The 18,408-nt window shown below is 46.4% G+C and overlaps 3 protein-coding genes and 1 long non-coding RNA gene across 9 annotated transcripts; 1 reads left to right on the top strand and 3 right to left on the bottom strand.

Annotated features, from left to right (window-relative positions):
* Positions 1-76: 76 nt before the first annotated feature.
* LOC108884923 (T-cell ecto-ADP-ribosyltransferase 1) lies at positions 77-3,033 on the bottom strand. Its single transcript, XM_018679014.2, has 4 exons — positions 2,649-3,033; positions 2,168-2,234; positions 1,906-2,022; positions 77-978 (listed from the first exon to the last, which is right to left on the bottom strand). Exons 3-4 carry the CDS (start codon positions 1,975-1,977, stop codon positions 238-240), a joined length of 813 nt encoding a protein of 270 aa, XP_018534530.1. The 5' UTR covers positions 1,978-2,022; positions 2,168-2,234; positions 2,649-3,033; the 3' UTR covers positions 77-237.
* Positions 3,034-3,590: 557 nt separating this feature from the next.
* LOC108884925 (myb-related protein B) lies at positions 3,591-8,563 on the top strand. Of its 3 annotated transcripts, none has more exons than XM_018679016.2 (15): positions 3,593-3,769; positions 4,558-4,609; positions 4,731-4,821; positions 4,981-5,052; positions 5,258-5,353; positions 5,576-5,796; positions 6,008-6,215; positions 6,292-6,471; positions 6,555-6,662; positions 6,816-6,914; positions 7,014-7,150; positions 7,246-7,342; positions 7,599-7,688; positions 7,772-8,017; positions 8,132-8,561. In XM_018679016.2, exons 2-15 carry the CDS (start codon positions 4,584-4,586, stop codon positions 8,219-8,221), a joined length of 1,761 nt encoding a protein of 586 aa, XP_018534532.1. In that variant the 5' UTR covers positions 3,593-3,769; positions 4,558-4,583; the 3' UTR covers positions 8,222-8,561. The 3 variants fall into 3 exon arrangements, with proteins under 3 accessions (XP_018534538.1, XP_018534532.1, XP_018534533.1); XM_018679017.2 differs by lacking the exon at positions 3,593-3,769 and adding an exon at positions 3,776-4,032 and having other exon boundaries at positions 8,132-8,563; XM_018679022.2 differs by lacking the exon at positions 8,132-8,561 and having other exon boundaries at positions 3,591-3,769; positions 7,233-7,342; positions 7,772-7,861.
* Positions 8,564-8,711: 148 nt separating this feature from the next.
* Positions 8,712-10,818, bottom strand: LOC108884926 (uncharacterized). Its single transcript, XR_007813136.1, has 3 exons — positions 10,091-10,818; positions 9,849-9,943; positions 8,712-9,660 (listed from the first exon to the last, which is right to left on the bottom strand). It is a non-coding gene; the product is annotated as an uncharacterized LOC108884926 (long non-coding RNA).
* Positions 10,819-12,719: 1,901 nt separating this feature from the next.
* On the bottom strand, positions 12,720-17,902 carry adhfe1 (alcohol dehydrogenase iron containing 1). Of its 4 annotated transcripts, XM_018679025.2 has the most exons (14): positions 17,741-17,901; positions 16,852-16,889; positions 16,559-16,608; positions 16,224-16,277; positions 15,916-16,070; positions 15,281-15,477; positions 14,864-14,941; positions 14,530-14,635; positions 14,261-14,413; positions 14,089-14,187; positions 13,756-13,834; positions 13,538-13,634; positions 13,171-13,328; positions 12,720-12,999 (listed from the first exon to the last, which is right to left on the bottom strand). In XM_018679025.2, exons 1-14 carry the CDS (start codon positions 17,791-17,793, stop codon positions 12,916-12,918), a joined length of 1,401 nt encoding a protein of 466 aa, XP_018534541.1. In that variant the 5' UTR covers positions 17,794-17,901; the 3' UTR covers positions 12,720-12,915. The 4 variants fall into 4 exon arrangements, 3 of the variants coding, with proteins under 3 accessions (XP_018534541.1, XP_018534543.1, XP_050926181.1); XR_007813091.1 differs by lacking the exon at positions 13,756-13,834 and having other exon boundaries at positions 13,413-13,634; positions 17,741-17,902; XM_051070224.1 differs by lacking the exon at positions 12,720-12,999 and having other exon boundaries at positions 13,181-13,328; positions 13,413-13,634; positions 17,741-17,902.
* Between the last annotated feature and the right edge of the window lie 506 nt (positions 17,903-18,408).

Raw genomic sequence — 18,408 nt, 5'->3', positions numbered from 1 at the left:
TAAATTGTAGGTGTGTGTTTTTGTGCAGGTGGGCTGCAGACTGAAATAAAACAAAAGCCACATTTTTGTTGTCTGACAAATTTAATGATTTCATGAAGAAAATTTCCACAAACAAAGAAATACAGATCGTTTTAAAACCAACATCACAATAGTTGTTGAACGCTGAATATTTGTTCCTGCAACAGTAAAAAAGACAGAGGGTTTACAGAGGTCTGGACTGAGTCCACTGGTCTCTGATCAGTACACAGCTTTACAGTTCAGATTGCTCTGGACTCCCACGCTCTGTAGAATAATGACGACCTCACAGTCACTCAGACCTTCAACACGAGGACCCTTCGCCACCATGAACAACTCGTAGGGTGGGATGAGCACCTCCTCCTCTTCAGTGCCAAGATATGAGTAATTTCCCAGGAAAGCACCTGAACAGGTTTTAATCTCAAAGCAGGTCTTCTTTCCAAAGCGGTACAGTGTGGTTTTAAAAGAGCTGGAGGCAAAGAAACCGAACCGGACAATGTGGTTGAGCTTGGCAGTAAAGTGCAGGTTGGTCCTGCGGTAGGTGGTGTGACAGTTCATGTTGTCACTGAGGATCTGGATGGCAGATGTCAGCCAGAAGTGCATGAAGTGAAATGGGAAGGAGGTCTGAGCAGGTTCAGGTCTGTACCTGCTCCTGTCATTCCTCACATGCTCATTAAAGCTCTTATAAAAGTCTTTATAACTAGACGTATAAACACAGATCGCCTGAATATGATGTCTGCCCAGAGCCTTGTTCTCTTTCTGTTTTCTGTTTGTACAACGTTCAGCTGTTTTCCAGGCCGTTTGGAACATTTCATTTTCGTTCTCTCTTTCAAAGTACTTGTTCACGGTTTTTGCCATTGTTTTGTTGCAGCCAAAGTACATGTCATCAACAGCCTCTAAGACCATGCTCATTCTGATGGGTTTGATGGGTTTGGTATGTTGGGAGGTGAATCTGAAACTGATCTGAAAGGAAAACAGACAGAGAGAGGTCATGAAACACACACTGTTATCATCCAGAGAGTGTGAAGCAGGTCTGGTTTCCTGAGTCCTCAAATCACTTCTTCACAGAGTGCATTATAATACTACGACTTACAGATGTAGTATATAATCAACAGACTCCTGCAGTGATGATGTGTTTCTGTAGTCCAACCTGAAGTTAGCTTCAGCCTGGTTCCTCCACAGAAAATAAACAGTGAGCAGCTAAAGTTTCTGATCCTTCAGGTTTAGTTGATCAGATCATCTTCACAGATGAACACCACTGTTCTGATGTTTGAAGCCTAAATCCAACCTCCAGAAGTAAGAAGCTAATGTTAGGCTATAAACCAACTACACCACAGTCACATGACGTCAACGTCTCCACCACTAAGCTTCCAACTGGTCATTTCATTTAGCTCTGAGCTCTTCTACAAAAGCCTTTCTTCTTAGAAAGTTAGTGAGAGTTTGAAAGAGCGTGAGTAGAAACACAACGAGGCTGTAAAGGTGGACTGGTGAGTAGATGGGTTTTCATGTTAACGTCCCCGACAACCTCTGTAGTCTCATTTAGACACTCGTTAGCAACCGCCTTTTTTAAGACACGTAAAAGCTTCAAACATCAGGAGTGGGGGATTTACTGACCCATTTTATGTCGGAGAATAAAACCTGAAAATGTCTTGAGCTTGTGTTAAAACCACAGACCTTATTTCAGACATTTAACCAGAAACACATTGAACAGGAAGTGCTAACATGCTAACTGACTTCCTGGTTCTAGGATCAGCCCAGTAGGACTCTGTTAGAGGACATGTAGGTGTTGGTGCTGCAGACAGATGTTCATGAACATCAACATGACTGATCCAAACAGATTCAGTGCAGATCTCAGTGACAGGATCATATTGAAGTTCATGGTTCACTGACCTTCCCAGTGTCTGCAGGTGAAACCCAGCAGAGTAAAGACAGCAGAGCAAACAGCAGCATGTTACTGTTCATCACTGTTCCTGTACGAGGAGGAAGAGAAACCTTCGACGTCTTCACCTGCTCAATAAAAAACATTTAGTACAACATGTCAGTCAGAGACCTTCATCAGCTCTGTGCTTATAAACACAGGGAACTTCTCTCTGTACAGAGTTTACATTAGACTCAGAGTCAACTGCTACAGCCTGTCACTGACTTCACTCACAGCTGAGATGAGACAGAACTTTATTAATCCTGAAGGAAACTCTTGTGTCAGACGTTGCTTCAAAAAACTGAAAAAACAGAAACAAATATAAAACAATAAGAGAATACATTACCAGAGAATATTCAATACAAGTGAAATATAAAATATAAAGTGAATATACAACAGAAATAAGTTAACTAAGAGTAACCTTTAGTGACATTAGTAACTCTGGCTGTAAATGAATGTGATGTAAAAGTAATATTACACATGATAAAGACTGGAGTAGATACACTGTCAGTGCCCGGGACGGCACCAGACGTAGATGTAAAACATAAAAACACTTCTTTAAAATGTTAAATAAGACACAGACACAGCTGCACACTACTATCACACAGCTGATAAACTCATGGAAAGACCTGAAAACTGATGAATATGTCCCAAACCACAGGGCTCAGGTGTTTCCATGTAAAGTCTTTGAGCAGTTATTTAGAGACGTACTCACCAGGACGCAGAGCAGGGTGAAGCCTCAGAGCTCAGAGATGAGAAGGTGGGCTGCCGTCGTCTCTGTGGTCAAATAGGTCGACACGTCTGCCGAGACACGTGGGTGAACGTGTGAAGGGTAAAAGGGTGTGAGTGTGAGCGTGTGGTCTCATGTTTGTGTATCGATGCACATTTTATTCACAGGTTTGTGCTCATCTGAGTCAGAGTTTAGCTGAACCAGGAGAAGAGTCTGAAAACCAGAACCCAGAGCGCCAAGAGCTTCATAGCCAGAGTGGAAGCAGACTGGATCATGCAGGTTCTGGACTCTGAGCTCCCAGTCTTCACAGTCACTGCTCAGCCACTCAGATCTAAACCTGTGTACTTCACTCGACCTGGGCTCAGTGGGGTCAGAGGGTCTTTATCACAGAGTCTCTGATGTCTAATCTGTGTCTCATCAACCTCAAATGTGCAAAGATGCATTTGCAAATGAAGAAACCAGAAAAACTGACAAACCACGACTTTCACACCACAACCACACTGAAGATGTCTTTCCTCTCTTCCTCTCTTCTTCTTCTCTTCTTGTGAAGTTACCCACAGAGTCAGACTCTGATCTGAGCCTGCCATCATAATAACACACCTGAATTTACTGAAGTAGAAATGTGCTTAGGGGAGCGTTTTACAGGATGTGATTTTCTCTACAGAGTCCAGTTTGGCCCTTCTCTTTACCTGACAGGTGTTTGTGGTCCACCTGTTGTCAGTTCTAGTGTCCAGGTGACTACAGGGAGCTGCAGGACTGGTCCTGAAACCAGGAAGTAAGTTAGCATGTTAGCATGTTAGCACTTCCTGTTCCCTCGCCGAGTCAGTGGGTTTTTTCGTTAAATACAGAGCTCGACGTCACAGTGTCAGTATGAGAGTATGACGGGAACAGCAGCTGTCGTTCACTCTGAATGAAAACAGGTTAAACTTGTTAATAAAAGAACAGCAATAAAGTTGTTATCTGATTCACAAACACCACAGTAAACATTTAATACATGACGTCAGGGTGGTGATGTCACCGGGGACCTGTCCAATCAGAGGAGACTCTGTGTCCGCTGTAAACTGAACCGTCTCGTGCAGCCTCTCCTCCTCCTCCAACCGCCGCCGGTAAGTTTCACCGAAACCCGGCGTTTAACGGACAACAGGCCGCACACACCGCCGGTACATCACCGGGACAGAGACTACAGCTGTTTACCGGAATAAAGTCCCGATTTGATCCGTGTTTGTCTCACTTTAAACCGCTTTAACGGTCCGTGATGGACCAGTGCTAACGGTTAGCCTGTGCTAACGTCAGTTAGACTAACGGTCAGTTTCTATCGTTAGTTCACGTTAGTCGTTCACTCTGTCATTATGGTTACATGGATTCCCAGGTTAGTCTGCAGTCGTGGAAAGTAACTGAGTACATTTACTCAACTACTTTTAATGATTTACTTTTACTGCAGCAGATTTCAGACGGAAACGTTGTGAAGCTACAGTTATTTTACCGAGTTCTGAGTCAGTGAACTCATCAGAGGGCAGATCAGTCCTTACCTCTTCAGTACAGTAAATACTGTTATACTCTGAGTACTCATAATACTAACATACTTTTACTCAAAGGCTTGAATGCAGGATTTGAACTCATCACAAAGTATTTCAAAGTTGCTTTTCTACTTTACTGCAGTAAAACCTGTGAGTATTTCTTCTTCTCTGTCTGTTAACTCACATCCTGTCATAGAGGTTCACAACAGGGGTTCTCAACCTGAGGTCAGGGCCCCTACAGAGGGTCACGAGTTAAATCTGAGGGAAACAGATAAAAAATAATCGACTTATCGACCAATCATTGCAGCTTTATAAAGTTATATTAATGAAGGAGCTGTTTGGAGGTATGTTAATTAACCTGAGTGTGTTTCCTGCAGCAGGTTAGAGTGTCAGAGCAGCAGAGATGAGCAGCAGGAGCCGCAGGTCCTGGTGAGAGCTGAAGTACACAACACACCTGTCACACAGCTGCCTTGTTCCTGTGTCGTCATGTTAATAAAGTTGTTTTTGATCATCTCAGTTACATTTAGCTCTGTGTTGTTTTGTGTCTCAGCACTAAGAGGCGCTCCTGTCTGGGACGTAAAGGACTGGAGGGACGATTCTCCAGAGGGAGTCTACAGAAGCCTGGATGGACAAAAGACGAGGTAACGGTCATCATGTTAGCATCCAGAGCTAATTCCTTCAAAGTAAAAGACAGAACTGAACAAACATCCTGAATCACTATGACATTTACCCTCACTGGAAATCAGCTGGTTGTCGGTGCAGACAATGATGATGATGATGCTGATGATCTTGGTCCTCAGGATGAGAGGCTGCAGAGACTGGTGAAGGAGTTTGGATCAAACAGCTGGTCTTCAGTTTCCCTTCATTTCAAAGTGAGTAGTGAGACACAAACAGCTGATCATCTCTTGACGACATGAAACAGACACAGGATCAGGAGACACAGCTGAGAGCCTGTGATCAGACATCAGGCTGAGAGGAAGCTCCCATTTACTGTCTGATCTGAGGTCACATGAACGCCACCTGTCAGGGGGTGAGGTGTAGAGAAGAGGTCGTCCTCATCGTCTGTTTCTGTGTCAGGGTCAAAGGTCAGATGTGGACTGTCAGCGGAGGTGGCAGCAGATAAAGAATCCAGAGCTGGTGAAAGGTCCCTGGACTCAGGAGGAGGATGAGAGGGTAAAGACTCACACAGTCCTGATACCACGTCACCTTTCACACCTAATGAACACAGGTGAGCTGAGACCTCCAGGTGAGCTGAGACCTCCAGGTGAGCTTAGACCCAGGATCCAGGCAGTGGAAACAGTCTGGACTCCAGTGTAATGATCTGCTTTTGCACTACGCCTCCTCCACCTCCTTTATAAATAGTAATAATATTTCATGATGTCACTTCCTGTGCAGGTGATCGAGCTGGTCCAGAAGTACGGCGTGAAGCACTGGTCGCTCATCGCCAAACACCTGCACAGTCGCAATGGGAAGCAGTGCCGCGAGCGCTGGCACAACCACCTGAACCCGACAGTGAAAAAGAGCAGCTGGACTCTGGAGGAGGACCGCATCATCTGTCAGGCCCACAGGCTGCTGGGAAACCGCTGGGCCAACATCTCCAAGCTGCTGCCCGGCAGGTACGTAGACCACCTGCAGGGGTCAGCAGGTGCGTAGACCGCCTGCAGGGGTCTGGTCTGGAGTCAGAGTCTGTGCTGCAGTCAGTCAGGCTCAGTGGTCTGGGATCAGTCTGGATGTGGGTTCTGTGGGTCCAGAGCAGGTTGTGGCCTGACTCTGAGGCGTCAGGTGTTCAGACAGGTGAGACTCTGATGTCACTGTGTTTCTCCTCAGGACTGATAACTCCATCAAAAACCACTGGAACTCCACCCTGAAGAGGAAGGTGGAGAAGCAGGGATACCTGCAGGTCCTGCACCTGCACAACTCCTCCATCACCTCCTCCACCTTCAACTCCTCCTCCAACTCCTCCAGCTCCTCCTCCTCCTCCAGACCTGCATCCAGGTCCTGCGCCCCCCCCAGCTCAGCCAACCTTCCCACCAAGGTCCCCGTCCACCCCTCCCACCACCATCCACCCACACTGAGAGTGTATGTCGTACTGACGGCGTGTCCTCTTGCAGGGTCACAGTCTGTCCACTGTGAAGGACGAGTCCAGCTGCACCTCCAGTGAACAGAGCGCGCGCAGACACCATCGTAGCCACGGCTACCTGTGCCCCGCCTGCGTCCCTGCCTCCTCCTCAGGTTACGACTCCTCTCTGAGCATGTGCGAGCTGACAGCACCTGTGGAGCTGATGGAGGCGGTAAAACACATCACACACACCAGTGGCTTTTATTTGTGTTTCTGAGTGAGTTATGAAACCAGTTTTCTCTCCAAATGAATCAGACCTCAGACACCTGGAGCCACAGCCCAAAGGAAGTGACATCATCACTTCCCACCTGTCAGTACAGAGAGGACGTCGACCCTTCGGTCATCGACCTGAGCCACAGCTACGTAAGAACAGAGCCTCTATCAGAGATCACAGTTTCTACGTGGTGTAACCATAGCAACAGTGATGAGTTAGTGTGGACAGAGTTCAGTCTGAGTCATACGAACAGGTGACACAGATGAACAGGTGACGCAGGTGAACAGTGCTATTGTGTGCAGGTTGCAGGTGTGAAGGAGCAGCTGATCAACAGTGAGGACGGAGCCTCTTCCTGCAGCAGAGCCAGTCTGGTTGGAGCTCTGAGCCTCTCTCCCTCTGAGGTAAAGACCAAGTCCTGCTGCTCTCAGGTCCTGCACCTGCACAACTCCTCCATCACCTCCAGACCGTGGATCTGATGTTTCTCTGTCGTCTGTGTTCAGCTCTTCAGTCTCTGTGGTGTCGAGGATCTGAAGCTGCAGGGTCCGGCTCTCACCTCCACCCCGGTCTGCTCCCTCAAACACTCCACCAACACCCAGGACGACTCCTGTCTGCACTGCACCTACACCTTCAACACCCAGTACGTCAAGTCCGAGACCAAAAGATCAATCAGAAAAACTGGATCAATAATCAGATGAACTGAGTCCTGAACTGATCTGAAGCTCTTGTGTTCAGGACCCCGACAGAGATCAGAGAGAGGATCAGAGCTCTGTGGACGTCTGCTCCTCAAACACCAACACCACTGAAGACCAGCCACACCTGTCAGGACCAGGTGAGACCAGACAACAACTCATTATCAGCTGATTAAAGGTGAATCAGCTGGTCTATGTCTCTGGTCCAGGTCTCAGTCTGTGTGTCTGTCTCTGGTCCAGGTCTCAGTCTGTGTCTTTGGTCCAGGTCTCAGTCTGTGTCTCTGGTCCAGGTCTCAGTACATGTGTCTGTGTTTGGTCCAGGTCTCAGTCTGTGTGTCTGGTCCAGGTCTCAGTCTGTGTGTCTGGTCCAGGTCTCAGTCTGTGTGTCTGGTCCAGGTCTCGGTGAGTTCGAGCAGGATGATGAATGTGACGTGGGAGGACAGGAGCGTGGATCCTGACAGTCAACAGTCCAGCAGCAGCTCCGAGGTCTGACACACAAACAGGTTTTAACAGGACCCCCATCAGGTCCACAGAAACCTTCAACTGACCTGTCCACGTCTGTCCTCCAGGTCCAGGGGGAGAGTCTGCTGAGCTCCATCCTGCAGGTCCAGGCAGAGTCTGGCTCAGTCCAGCAGCAGGTTCAGGAGGAGTCCAGCTCGGCCTCAGAGGTCCACAGAGAGTCCAGCTCGGTCCCGGGCTGTGAGGAGTTTGGCTGTTTCCCTCTGGACGGACAGGTGGAGGTGTGGTGGTGTCAGCAGCCCCTCGGTTACCTGCACTCTCCTGAGTGTCCCGCCTACAGACTCAACCCCTTCGAGGTAAAGACCAGCACAGTCTTTACCTCTGGTCTGACTGGACCCAGGTGTCTCCTGGGTCCAGTCAGACCTGGACCCAGGTGTCTCCTGTGTTGATGTGTGTGTCTGTGTTGTCAGCTGAGCGGCGAGCTGCAGGTGGTGATGTTTGGGAAAACAGACGATCAGCTGAGTCTGACCGAGCAGGCCCGACTCTACGTGGAGCCCTGATGGTCACAGTGGTCTCTGATTGACCCGGGTCTGGACCTGGACTCTGAGGTAGAATCATGAGTGAGGAGTTCTCTGCAGCGTCTCATCAGTCTGTCTCAGCTGGTGTTTTATTGATTTCTTTGGCAGTTAACACAAACACTTTTTAATGATCTGACTTCATCAGATTTTTATTCAAACCATTTTAAAAACAGGAAAATCTTTTAGAACTTCACTGAAGATTCACTCGATATTTTTAGATTTTAACTCTTGTTGCTGAATTTTCTCTTTAAACTCTAAACTCCTTTTGTTTTTGACACAGAGACACTTTATATTTAAACTTCCATCTGCACTTTGGATCCTTTAGATCAGATAATCTCAGAGATTAGAATCTACTGAATGTTTGGAATAAAACACAGTCGCACGTTTTTATTCTTTTATTTCTCTGCATAGAAAACTGACTGTAGCACTTTATCTCAGAGATCTGAGGAGAACATTTGATTTGTCTGTTCTCAGGTGTGATGTGTAATAAACGTCAGAGACTCTGTGTCTGTTTGGATTCATTATTCTACAGGTGTAAAGGTCAGAGGTCAGGTTCACACCTGATCTAAACCCTGAACCTGACACAGATTCAGACTCTGGTCCTGCAGCTGTTCTCGGAAGGTTTTTCTTTCACATCAGAAACTGGACTGAACTGACTCATCAGAGACCGAGACTCTCAGGACTACACTCGGACTTGGAGATGACCTCAGAGATGACCTGGGTGACCTGAGCAGGACTCTGTCTCAGAAACCAAGGACTGAGATTCTGCTCAGATCTCACCTGGTTAACTCGGACCTGAGCTCAGCAGAAGCCTCAGACTAGTTCACCCAGACCTGAGGACCTGAGACCTGACCTGGGACCTGGTCTGTCAACATGTGTTATTGCACTCAGGGTCAGAGGTCAGAGGTAAAGACATGGCGTTTGTTAACCTGTGAACAGCTGCTGATCAGGTCTGTGTCTCTGTGCCGGATTCAGGTCCAGTTCAAGTAAGGGACTGGTCTGGTTCGGTTCTGGGTGCTACATTTCCAGATCTGTTGGGGTTCAGACTTTAGGACCCATGAAGACCTCTACCTGAGACTGCACCTGGACACAGCATCAGAGACTGAGCAGTGACAGAGACCTGACTCTGATAACTGGGTTCAGGATCAGAAACAGGTGGATCAGAATCTGGTCTCAGGTCAGCTGCTTCAGTCTAGTCCGGCTGGAAGGCGGTGTTGACGGAGCCGGCGTCCAGAGGAGGGTGGGGGAGGTGGGGGCAGCTCTTCCTCCTGGACTTAGCCAGGACTCGGTGGAGGAGGCTGGGGGAGCCGTGAGGAGGAGCCGCTGACCCACCCGACACCCCCACCACCACCGAAGACCCATCGAGTCCCAGCGGGCGGCGGATGCTGTTCTTCCTGAGCAGCTTCAGAGTCGAGTGACCGCTGCACAGAAAACAACGAAACCACTTCAACCACAGAGAAACTATTTAAACCGTCTTTACTCCACCAACAGGAAACTCAGCTAAAACACAATAACACAAACTCTTTGTCTCCACATGACATTTAAATAAAGTTTGTGTTAATAAAGGGCGGGTGATGGTCAGGTGGTGGTCAGGTGTTGCTGTAGTTACCTGGTGCAGCCACAGGGGGCGCCTGTGGGCGTCACCACCACTGGCACCGACCCCCTCCTGAGCAGAGTGGGCGTGGCTCTGGCTGAGTCTCCGCCCTGCAACACACAGGAACATTACATTACTACAGGCCGTCAGCCAATCAGCTGCCAGGACCGACTGAGTCCTGACCCTGGACCAGTCCAGACCTGAAAACTGAGTCTGGTCTGAGTGGTGAATGCAGCAGACCAGGTGAGTCCTGTTACCTGCAGCGGCTCCACACAGGCCGCAGGGAAATAACCTTCCTCTCCGTTCGGCAGCCGTCCAAACCACCAGGACTCGTCCTCCTTAAACAGAACCTGGATCAGGTCTCCCCGGTCCAGGTCCAGCTCCTTTGACCAGCAGGACCGGTGCTGGATCACCGCCACCACAACCTGCTAATCACAGTCCAGAACTGCTCATAACCCCGCCCCCTGCAGGATGAGGTCATTCTGAACGTCTTTTATTTTGAAAAACTCAAACCCCTCATTATTCATTTACATTTAAAAAGACCTTAACTCTTCACTTAACCTGCTCCAGCTGAAAACAGCAGATCCACCAGCTGACTGGAAGATGTTAAGGGTTTTTGAAATCCCTTAAACTGACAGAAATACTGAGGCTGATTTTAATTTAAAACTCCTTAAAATAATCCCTTAAATAAAGCCTTACGTGTATCACTTATTCTGAAGCTGTTTCCTCATCTGACCTGGAGGCTGCTGCTGATTGGTTCATTAGAGCTGTGTGTATGTGTGTGTGTGTGTTAATCTGATTTAAATAGCTGCTGCTGAACAGGCTGTAAATACTCAGAGGTCAAAGGTCACAGTGATGTAACACTGATACACACACACACACACACACACAGCTCTGTCTCTGTGGGGACACTCAGGTGACCTCTGACCTGAACAGCTGTTTGATGTTGTCATGATGTTATAGTGTTGATCAGCTCTGATTGCCCCCCGCCCCCACACCCCCCCAACAGGAAACAGGATGTCAGCTGTCAGGGAGCAGGTCTACAGGAGCGGGGTGACGGGGGGTAGGGGGTGGGGTAGCAGTAAATTATTGATCACTGATCAGCAGCTGTTTCAGATCCTGAACATGAATCAGAGTTTAAATCTGTTCTCAGATCAGTTTCTGTTGAACAGGTGTCTGACTTTACCTTCTCTGCCTCCACGCGTCTCGTCCTCGTCCTCCTGCAGACTGACACACACACACAACAACACGGTCAATTCACTGATCCATTGATTATTACTGATTGACTCAAACAAAGGAAAAAACATCACAATTGTTTCCAGATAAGAAAGACGTCGTCCCTTCATCTCTGATCCTCAGTCGAATGAGCCCTGATTTAAACAGAAGAAGAAGAGTGTGTGTGTGTGTGTGTGTGTGTGGACTCACCCTGTGGGGAGAAAACTGTGGTATAAATCTCAATCTGTTCATCAGAGTGTGTGTAGATCTGCTGCTGCTGCATTCTGCTCTCAACACACACACACACTCTGAGCCTAAATACCTGCAGAGTGTAATCCTCTGAAACACACACACTCAGGACATCAGCTGACTCCTGACTCATCCAGGGACCAGGCTCCAACAGGTTTGGTCTAATCACTGACGAGGACCTGGTCCAGACTGTCACCTGTACCTGAGTCAAACTCCTGCAGCTCGTCAACATGGCCGCCGGTTCACTGACATCATCATCTTCATTTCATCATCACAGGAAGTCTCTGACGTCAGATCCTCACATGTAGAGGAGCTGGATGTAAGTTCCTGCTGTCGCTACATAGCTAACGTTAGCATTAGCATCAGCAGCTGTTGAGTTCAGCATCAAACTTCACTCACTCACCAACAGCCAGAGTCCAGAGGAGAGAGACGTTTCTATCTCTTCTTTTCCTCTGGTAAAGTTAGCATGCTAACAGCTAGCGTCTCACTGCAGAGTCCAGTGCTCAGTTTCTCTAAGCTCTTACTCTGACACCTGTCACCTGCAGCTGAAACCAGGTTCAAACTCACAGACTGAACCTTTAAGACGACAAAGTTAATCACTGATCAGTTACTCTGTAATCAATTACTCTCAGATCAGCTGCTTAATTTGTTTCATTTGTTGTAATGAACCAGATTTTAAACTTCTACCTGTGGTTGAACTGTAAAGTCAGCGGTTGTTATGAAGAATCCAGGTCGAGCTCCTTAAATATTTGTTTAATCACTGAGAAATAAAGAGTGAAACCATCAATAACAACCTTGTTGTTATTTGTGCTGGTTGTGGTTTGAACTTCTTGACGAGTCGTGTGTGGAACAGGTGAACAGGTGAGCTCTGCGGTGCGTTCAGGGTCACTCTGTATTCAGCTCGTTTCTGTTCCTGAGTTAATCCAGTTAAACAGAGTCAGATCAGGTTTATATAACAACTGGTCCTGGATCAGATTCAACTGAATTAAACCACAGAGAGAGAGAGAGAGGCTGTTCTCAGAAACACTGTAACACACACACACACACACACACACACAGTAACACACACTGTAACACACACACTCAGTATAAATCCAGTCTGTAACTTGAGTCTTTAAAGTTTCTGTGACGTTGAATATTTGTGTGAAGGCAGAAGTTTATTTTTAGTTTAAAACTCTTTAACATTAGAATTTAATTCATTTCTGTGGAGATATTCCATTAAAATAATTATAAATGATTCTGAAAGTTTTCAGTCAAATTTAAAGTTTTTACCTTAAACTGCAGAGTAAGTTTTAAAAATCTATTAAACAGTTCTTCAGTCTAAATGGGTCCAGATGCTGTTTGATGATGTCGGCCATTTTAAACCGTTTCACAGAGTCTGAATGTGATCAGGTCCTGGATCAATAAGGAGCAGCACTAACAGATTTTTATCTGTTTTATTTCAAATCATGTGTAAAATTCAGGTGTTCATTCAGAAGCAGCTGACGTCTGAACAGGTAGAGAAACAGCTGCATCTAGTGGCTGTTAGAGGAACTGCAGCTTGACACAGAACAGACCTGGAATCAGTTTGACTCTGAGTGTTCAGGGAGTTTAGTCCTCACAGGGATAGAAAGACTCTTCAGTAGAGTTTCATGGAGGCAGCGAACAGTTCAGTCAGATCCTCCTCAGTGTGTTCTCTGGGAGAGAGCTTCGTCACCCGCTCCTGGAACAGCAACATTTAATTTTATAACACTTTACTAACCCTTAACTAACACTATACTAACACTCAACTAACACATAACTAACATTTAACTAACACTATACTAACCCTGAACTAAGCCTTAATGTCCACATGAATGAGGTGAAGGTGTTATTAATGTGGGGGGGTTCAGACCTGGGGGATGGTTCCTTTGACCAGAGCTGGGATGTCGTCGTCGTTGTATCCCACAGCTCTGAGTCCGTCCTCCACCTGCAGCTCAAACAGGAACTGACGCAGAGTATCGGCCAGAACTGCACCGGCATCCGCCCGCTTCACCTGCCGGATATCTGCACCTGAACGCATCATACAGTCTGTTACTGCACCTGAATGCAACACTGTCTCTACATGGACTAGTCTGGTCCCGTTGCTATGGTTACCTGCAGGTTAATAAACTTTGATCTGGTTTGTTATGTTGTAAGACACTGTGTGAACAGGTAAACAGGTGAAGGAGTGAACAGGTGAAGGTGTGAACAGGTGAAGGTGTGAACAGGTGAACAGGTACCGAGGATCTCTGCAGCGTCCAGGTGACGCTCTGGACACATTGGGGCGGTGAAGTTGAAGACGGCCGGAGACGTGAGGACGACAGAGAGACCATGAGGCTGCAGACACAGACACAGACACACACACACACACACACACACACACACACACACACACACATTATTGATCACTGGAAGTGTTGAATATTGATCAGCTGTCAGGCGTCTTCTCATCACTCACCACCAGGGGGTGGTCCACATTGTAACCCATGGCTGAGTGAGTCTTCACGTTCCCGGCGATTGGATACGACATCCCGTGACTGAACACATGATAATCAATCACCACTTCATCTCTTTAACCTTTAAACTAATAATCAATAATTAATAAAGTTTAATGATAAATGATGTAATGAAGGTGTTTCTGTACTGTCATATATTCATGTATTTTAAGGGTTTTGACCATTAAACTATAACCAAATCATTGATCAATACATTTATTGATCTGTTTAAATGTCCAGAATCTCCACAGTTTCAGGTGTAAACAACAAACCAACAGTAAATGTTTGTTCCTCACCACAGGTGAACTCCAGCGTTTCCAAACCCAATCCCAGCGAAAACACTGGCCAGGTGCATGCTGGACCGTGCCTCCAGGTCCTCAGGGTCCCGTACCGCTCTGCAGACAATCAATCAATCAGTCAATCAATCAATCAATCAGAGCATCATCAGTGATATTAACTGTTAGTTACCGTTTCATGTACTTGGCAACCACGTTGAGGGCGTGGCGGGACCAGACGTCACTGATGGGGTTGCTGCCCTGGTAGGCGGGGCGGTTGATGGGGTTGGGGGGGCAGGGGCTCCTCTGGTTGTAGGGGAGGGCGGTGTACGACTCCAGAGCATGACTGCAGCAAACACAACAGGAAACAAACCATTAAAAATAATAACAGCAACAACAACGTTACAGTATCAATACATTCAATTCAAGCAGAACAAACAGATGTTGGACAGACGGACGGACCAGAGGACGTCAAAGCCACTGTTGGCGGTGACTCGTTCGGGCATGCTCAGTGTGTGCGTTGGGTCCACGATGCCCAGTGTGGGTCTGATGGCTCTGCTGGCAATACCTGGAAACAGACAGCCAATCACAGCTCAGACTGACACTCTGATGTCATCAACACCAGTTTAAACCTGACCTCTGACCTCCATGTTCACCTGTTACCACACTTTATTATAATCTGCCTCCTACCAGGCCTTTATTGTGAAACATCAGCAGGAAGTGCTGAGAAACATCAGCATGTTAACATGTAAAATAACAGGAAACGAGCTGAAGGACTTCCTGTCGACGTTCAGACCTGTTTTTGCCTTCAGAGGTTCGTAGTCAAAGATGGCGACGCCGGTGGTCTCACTGCCGGTGCCTGCAGTCGTAGGAACTGGGCAAAGAAAACACACAGACACAGTTGAAGGTAAAACACTGACCTGGAGTCAGCCCGAATTATAGTGAATCACTGTTTATTAACAGATAGGTGTGTTCAGGTGTGTTCAGGTGAATCTTTAACAGAGTTCAGTTTAACGTGTCGACCTGCGACCTCCTGACTTGTCACCTGGTCTTTTACTGTCTCAGAAACCTTGAAGAGATTTTCAGTAATTAGACAAGAAAAGATCTGAGAGTCGACCACCTGAGCAGGTAAATGCACCTGAGCAGATAAAGACACAGGTGGACCTCAGCGAAACACCATATCAGCTTCAACCTCTGTGGTTGCCATGGTTACCTGCGATGAGTGGCTTCAGAGCTCCAGTGACCGGCTTCCCTTTACCGATCGGAGCGTTGACGAAGTCCAGGAAGTCAGCGTCGGGGTGACAGGCGTACAGGTTGGCTGCCTTACAGGTGTCAATGACAGAGCCGCCGCCCACTGCCACAAACACGTCGAACGAGTCCTTTTTAGCAAACGAAATGGCCTCTTTAAAACTGCAAAACACAGACTGTGAGTGAGCCAGTGAAGGCATCATCAGCAGGTGAACACAGAGCATCAAAACTTAACTTTAAACTGAGCAGGTAACAGCTCACCTGATTGGACGATCCTTAACGAGCTCGTTTACATGACACTGAAAACTTTTAGATTTAATAGACAAATGTATTTTTACAGTGTAATGACGTTTTTAATGTTAAATAGAATCAATAAATTTCACACTATAAAAATCTGAAACCTTTAAATGATGAAGCAGGTGTTGAATAATCACCTGACCATAGGTGAAACCCTGACCCTGACCTCCGTGAGAACACCTGCCGGGAGAGGTGAACGTCCTCACAACACAACAAAAACACAGAGAGAGTGTGATGTCATCATCACCTGAGAGGTCGTCGCCTCACCTGTCAGCCAATCAGAGAGAAGGCTGTTAGTTTCACCTGGTGTCAGTGGGCTCCACCCGCACGTTGTCGTAGACTTTGTACTTGACTCCGTTCTTGGACAGAGACTCCAGGACGGCCTTCACGGGGGGGAGGTGGGACAAGTTCCTGTCTGTCATCAGGCAGACGTTCCGGGCTCCAAGGTTCTGAAGGTCCTGCAGGAGAACCAGAACCAGAACCAGGTGAAGATCAGGTTGTTACAGTAACTTCAGTCTGATCCACCTCGTTCTCTCAAATATAACTGATGGTTTCATTCTGCTGCTTTAATATGAAACAGTGTGATGATGAAGATCAGGATGTTTGGTTACCATGCCGATCTCTCTGCTGACTCCTTCTCCATATCTGATGTTGGAACTCGCCATCTGACAGAAACATGATAAATCACAATCTGATCCATGTATGGAGGCTCGCTGCTGCCAGGAAAATAACATTCACACCGGAGAAATGATATTTCTAAACATGTTTTTATTGACTGAACCAGTCATTAACTGATTCAGTTCAGATCACTGACTGACAGAAATTTTAAATTCAGTAAAATGTTTTCAGATTTGTTTCAGTTTCAGTAAAAAGTTTAAACAAACTTCTGAATGAACAGTTTGTTTTAAAAATGATTGTTTTTTGAACAGAGTTTGGTTTGCGTCACCTCGAAGGCGTAGTCAGTTTTGCGGACGGTGCATGTGGCAGCTCCAGCTCCTGCAGCAAAAACTCAAACTCAACAAACATCTGTGTGTGATCACTGATCAATCAATACAGGATAACTAATATTGATCCAGGTTAATCAGAATTGAATTGTCTGATGAGTTATGGTGATTAACATTCTTCACTGTGTGTCAGTTTGTTCAGAGGTATTCAGTCAGTTCATCACTGATCGATCAGAGTTAAATATTGATTAGCCTGTGGAGTCGTCACATGTACGGAGGGAAACACAGTGAGTACCTTGATGGAAGGTGTTGGAGTGAGCAGGGCATCTGCACCTGTTTACACACAGAACAGAACTCCATTCAAAACTCTGCTGATTTAACGACAGTTTATTGTTGTGAGTTTAAACTGTGACTCCTGAACGTCTCTGACTCTCACAGACTTTCACAGATCAGGTTAAATATTCTTCCTCCAGCCCGACAGTGTCTTTCTAATAAAATAAACTTTAACCACAAGTTAACAGTACACAGACTGATGTTTGTAAAATCACTGTTTTTTTCAGTGGAGTTCTGCATGGATGATTAACATTTAATCTTATATAAAAATATAAAGATGCAGATTTGTTTTAACTTCAGCAGAAGAAATAAGTCGAGGAGCTGTGGTGTTTTATGAATCATTATCAAAGATCTGCAGAATCAACAAAACCCAGACCATGATGATCTGGATCACTGCTTCAGTAGGTTAGGATCATAAAAAATGTTTTGGTTTTTACAAACAAAAGTTTCTGAAATCTTAAAATGTGTCTAAAAGATCTTGAAGTCGACCAGGTTTCACAGATCTGACAGAGTCTCCATGTGAAGGTCAGTTTTAGACCTGGAATTGGTCCCATGTGGTCCAGGAAAACTTTGCTCTCTTCTCTGTTTTCATCAGCAGAATAAAGGTTAATCAGAGCAGGAGTTCATCTTCAGGCTGCAGAGACTCTGATCAGATTTACAGGTGAATCAATATTAAACCTTTAGTTCAGACGAGTCACGTGGTCACAGCAGATGACTTTGAGTTTAAAAGTAGGAAAATGTTTTTCAGTCCCTCCTGGCTGAAACGTCACAGGTTGTTTACGTGTTTTCTCTCACACTGACGTCACTTCAACTTTAAATCTGTTTTTTTTATGAACGTGAATCAAACTTACGCCGCGCGCTCGAGCTGCCGGAGTAGGTGAACGACCCGGTCGCGTCCCGCCATGTCTGCAGAGTCTGAGTGATCCGCACCGAGCCGTAGACCCGTACCAAGACCCACTGACGCCAAGTCAGCTGCAGCAGGACCGGAAACACTGCTGCTGCTTCCTCTTTTCAAAGTAAAGGTCACACTCACTGAAGGCTCCTGGGATATTTCACCGTAAAGTTTGATTAACTTCCTCATTCATCATGACGTCATTAAGGTAGATTCACCTGGAGTGTTTCCATTAATTTGTCCAGACCTGGTAAATCTCTGAATCGTTCATGTGGTCATTCAGGCCTTTTCACAATAAGAGCTGTTTAAGGGTTTTTCAGAGTAAAGGTCAGGTGAAGGTTCAGGCGTTTGTGTGTTAAAGGTTTTTGTTTTTCCAGTCGTAAACAGTGAAAGGTCAAAGGTCACAGCAGATAAAGAAACACTTCATGTTGTTTCTCTGAGCGGAGACACATCGACCTTTAAACAAACCTCGGACTGTCGACAACACTCACTTTACTTCCTCTGTCTCTGCAGCTCCACATCGTGAACAACACGAACTTTCATTAAAGGAGCAGCAACATTCAGTCCAGTAATTATCCAGGACCGCAGCTCCACTGTCTCATTAACTAACTCCTCCCAGCTCTCAGG

This window comes from Lates calcarifer, linkage group LG4 (assembly GCF_001640805.2).
Source record: "Lates calcarifer isolate ASB-BC8 linkage group LG4, TLL_Latcal_v3, whole genome shotgun sequence".
NCBI lineage: Eukaryota > Metazoa > Chordata > Actinopteri > Centropomidae > Lates > Lates calcarifer.
The sequence above is the reverse complement of the archived record's forward strand: the minus strand, read 5'-3'. Positions and strand labels throughout refer to the sequence as shown.

What these genes read in the sequence shown, in the direction of transcription:
- LOC108884923 (XM_018679014.2), bottom strand. Translation starts at nt 1,977, where the DNA reads ATGAACAGTAACATGCTGCTGTTTGCTCTGCTGTCTTTACTCTGCTGG. An exon ending in CACCTGCAGACACTGGGAAG is followed by an intron (nt 979 to 1,905) that starts GTCAGTGAACCA and finishes TTTTCCTTTCAG; the next exon opens with ATCAGTTTCAGATTCACCTC.
- LOC108884925 (XM_018679017.2), top strand. Translation starts at nt 4,584, where the DNA reads ATGAGCAGCAGGAGCCGCAGGTCCTG. An exon ending in TCCAAGCTGCTGCCCGGCAG is followed by an intron (nt 5,797 to 6,007) that starts GTACGTAGACCA and finishes GTTTCTCCTCAG; the next exon opens with GACTGATAACTCCATCAAAA. An exon ending in CAGCCAACCTTCCCACCAAG is followed by an intron (nt 6,216 to 6,291) that starts GTCCCCGTCCAC and finishes GTCCTCTTGCAG; the next exon opens with GGTCACAGTCTGTCCACTGT.
- adhfe1 (XM_018679025.2), bottom strand. Translation starts at nt 17,793, where the DNA reads ATGGCGGGACGCGACCGGGTCGTTCACCTACTCCGGCAGCTCGAGCGC. An exon ending in AAACTGACTACGCCTTCGAG is followed by an intron (nt 16,278 to 16,558) that starts GTGACGCAAACC and finishes TGTTTCTGTCAG; the next exon opens with ATGGCGAGTTCCAACATCAG. An exon ending in AACGCTGGAGTTCACCTGTG is followed by an intron (nt 13,835 to 14,088) that starts GTGAGGAACAAA and finishes TCATGTGTTCAG; the next exon opens with TCACGGGATGTCGTATCCAA.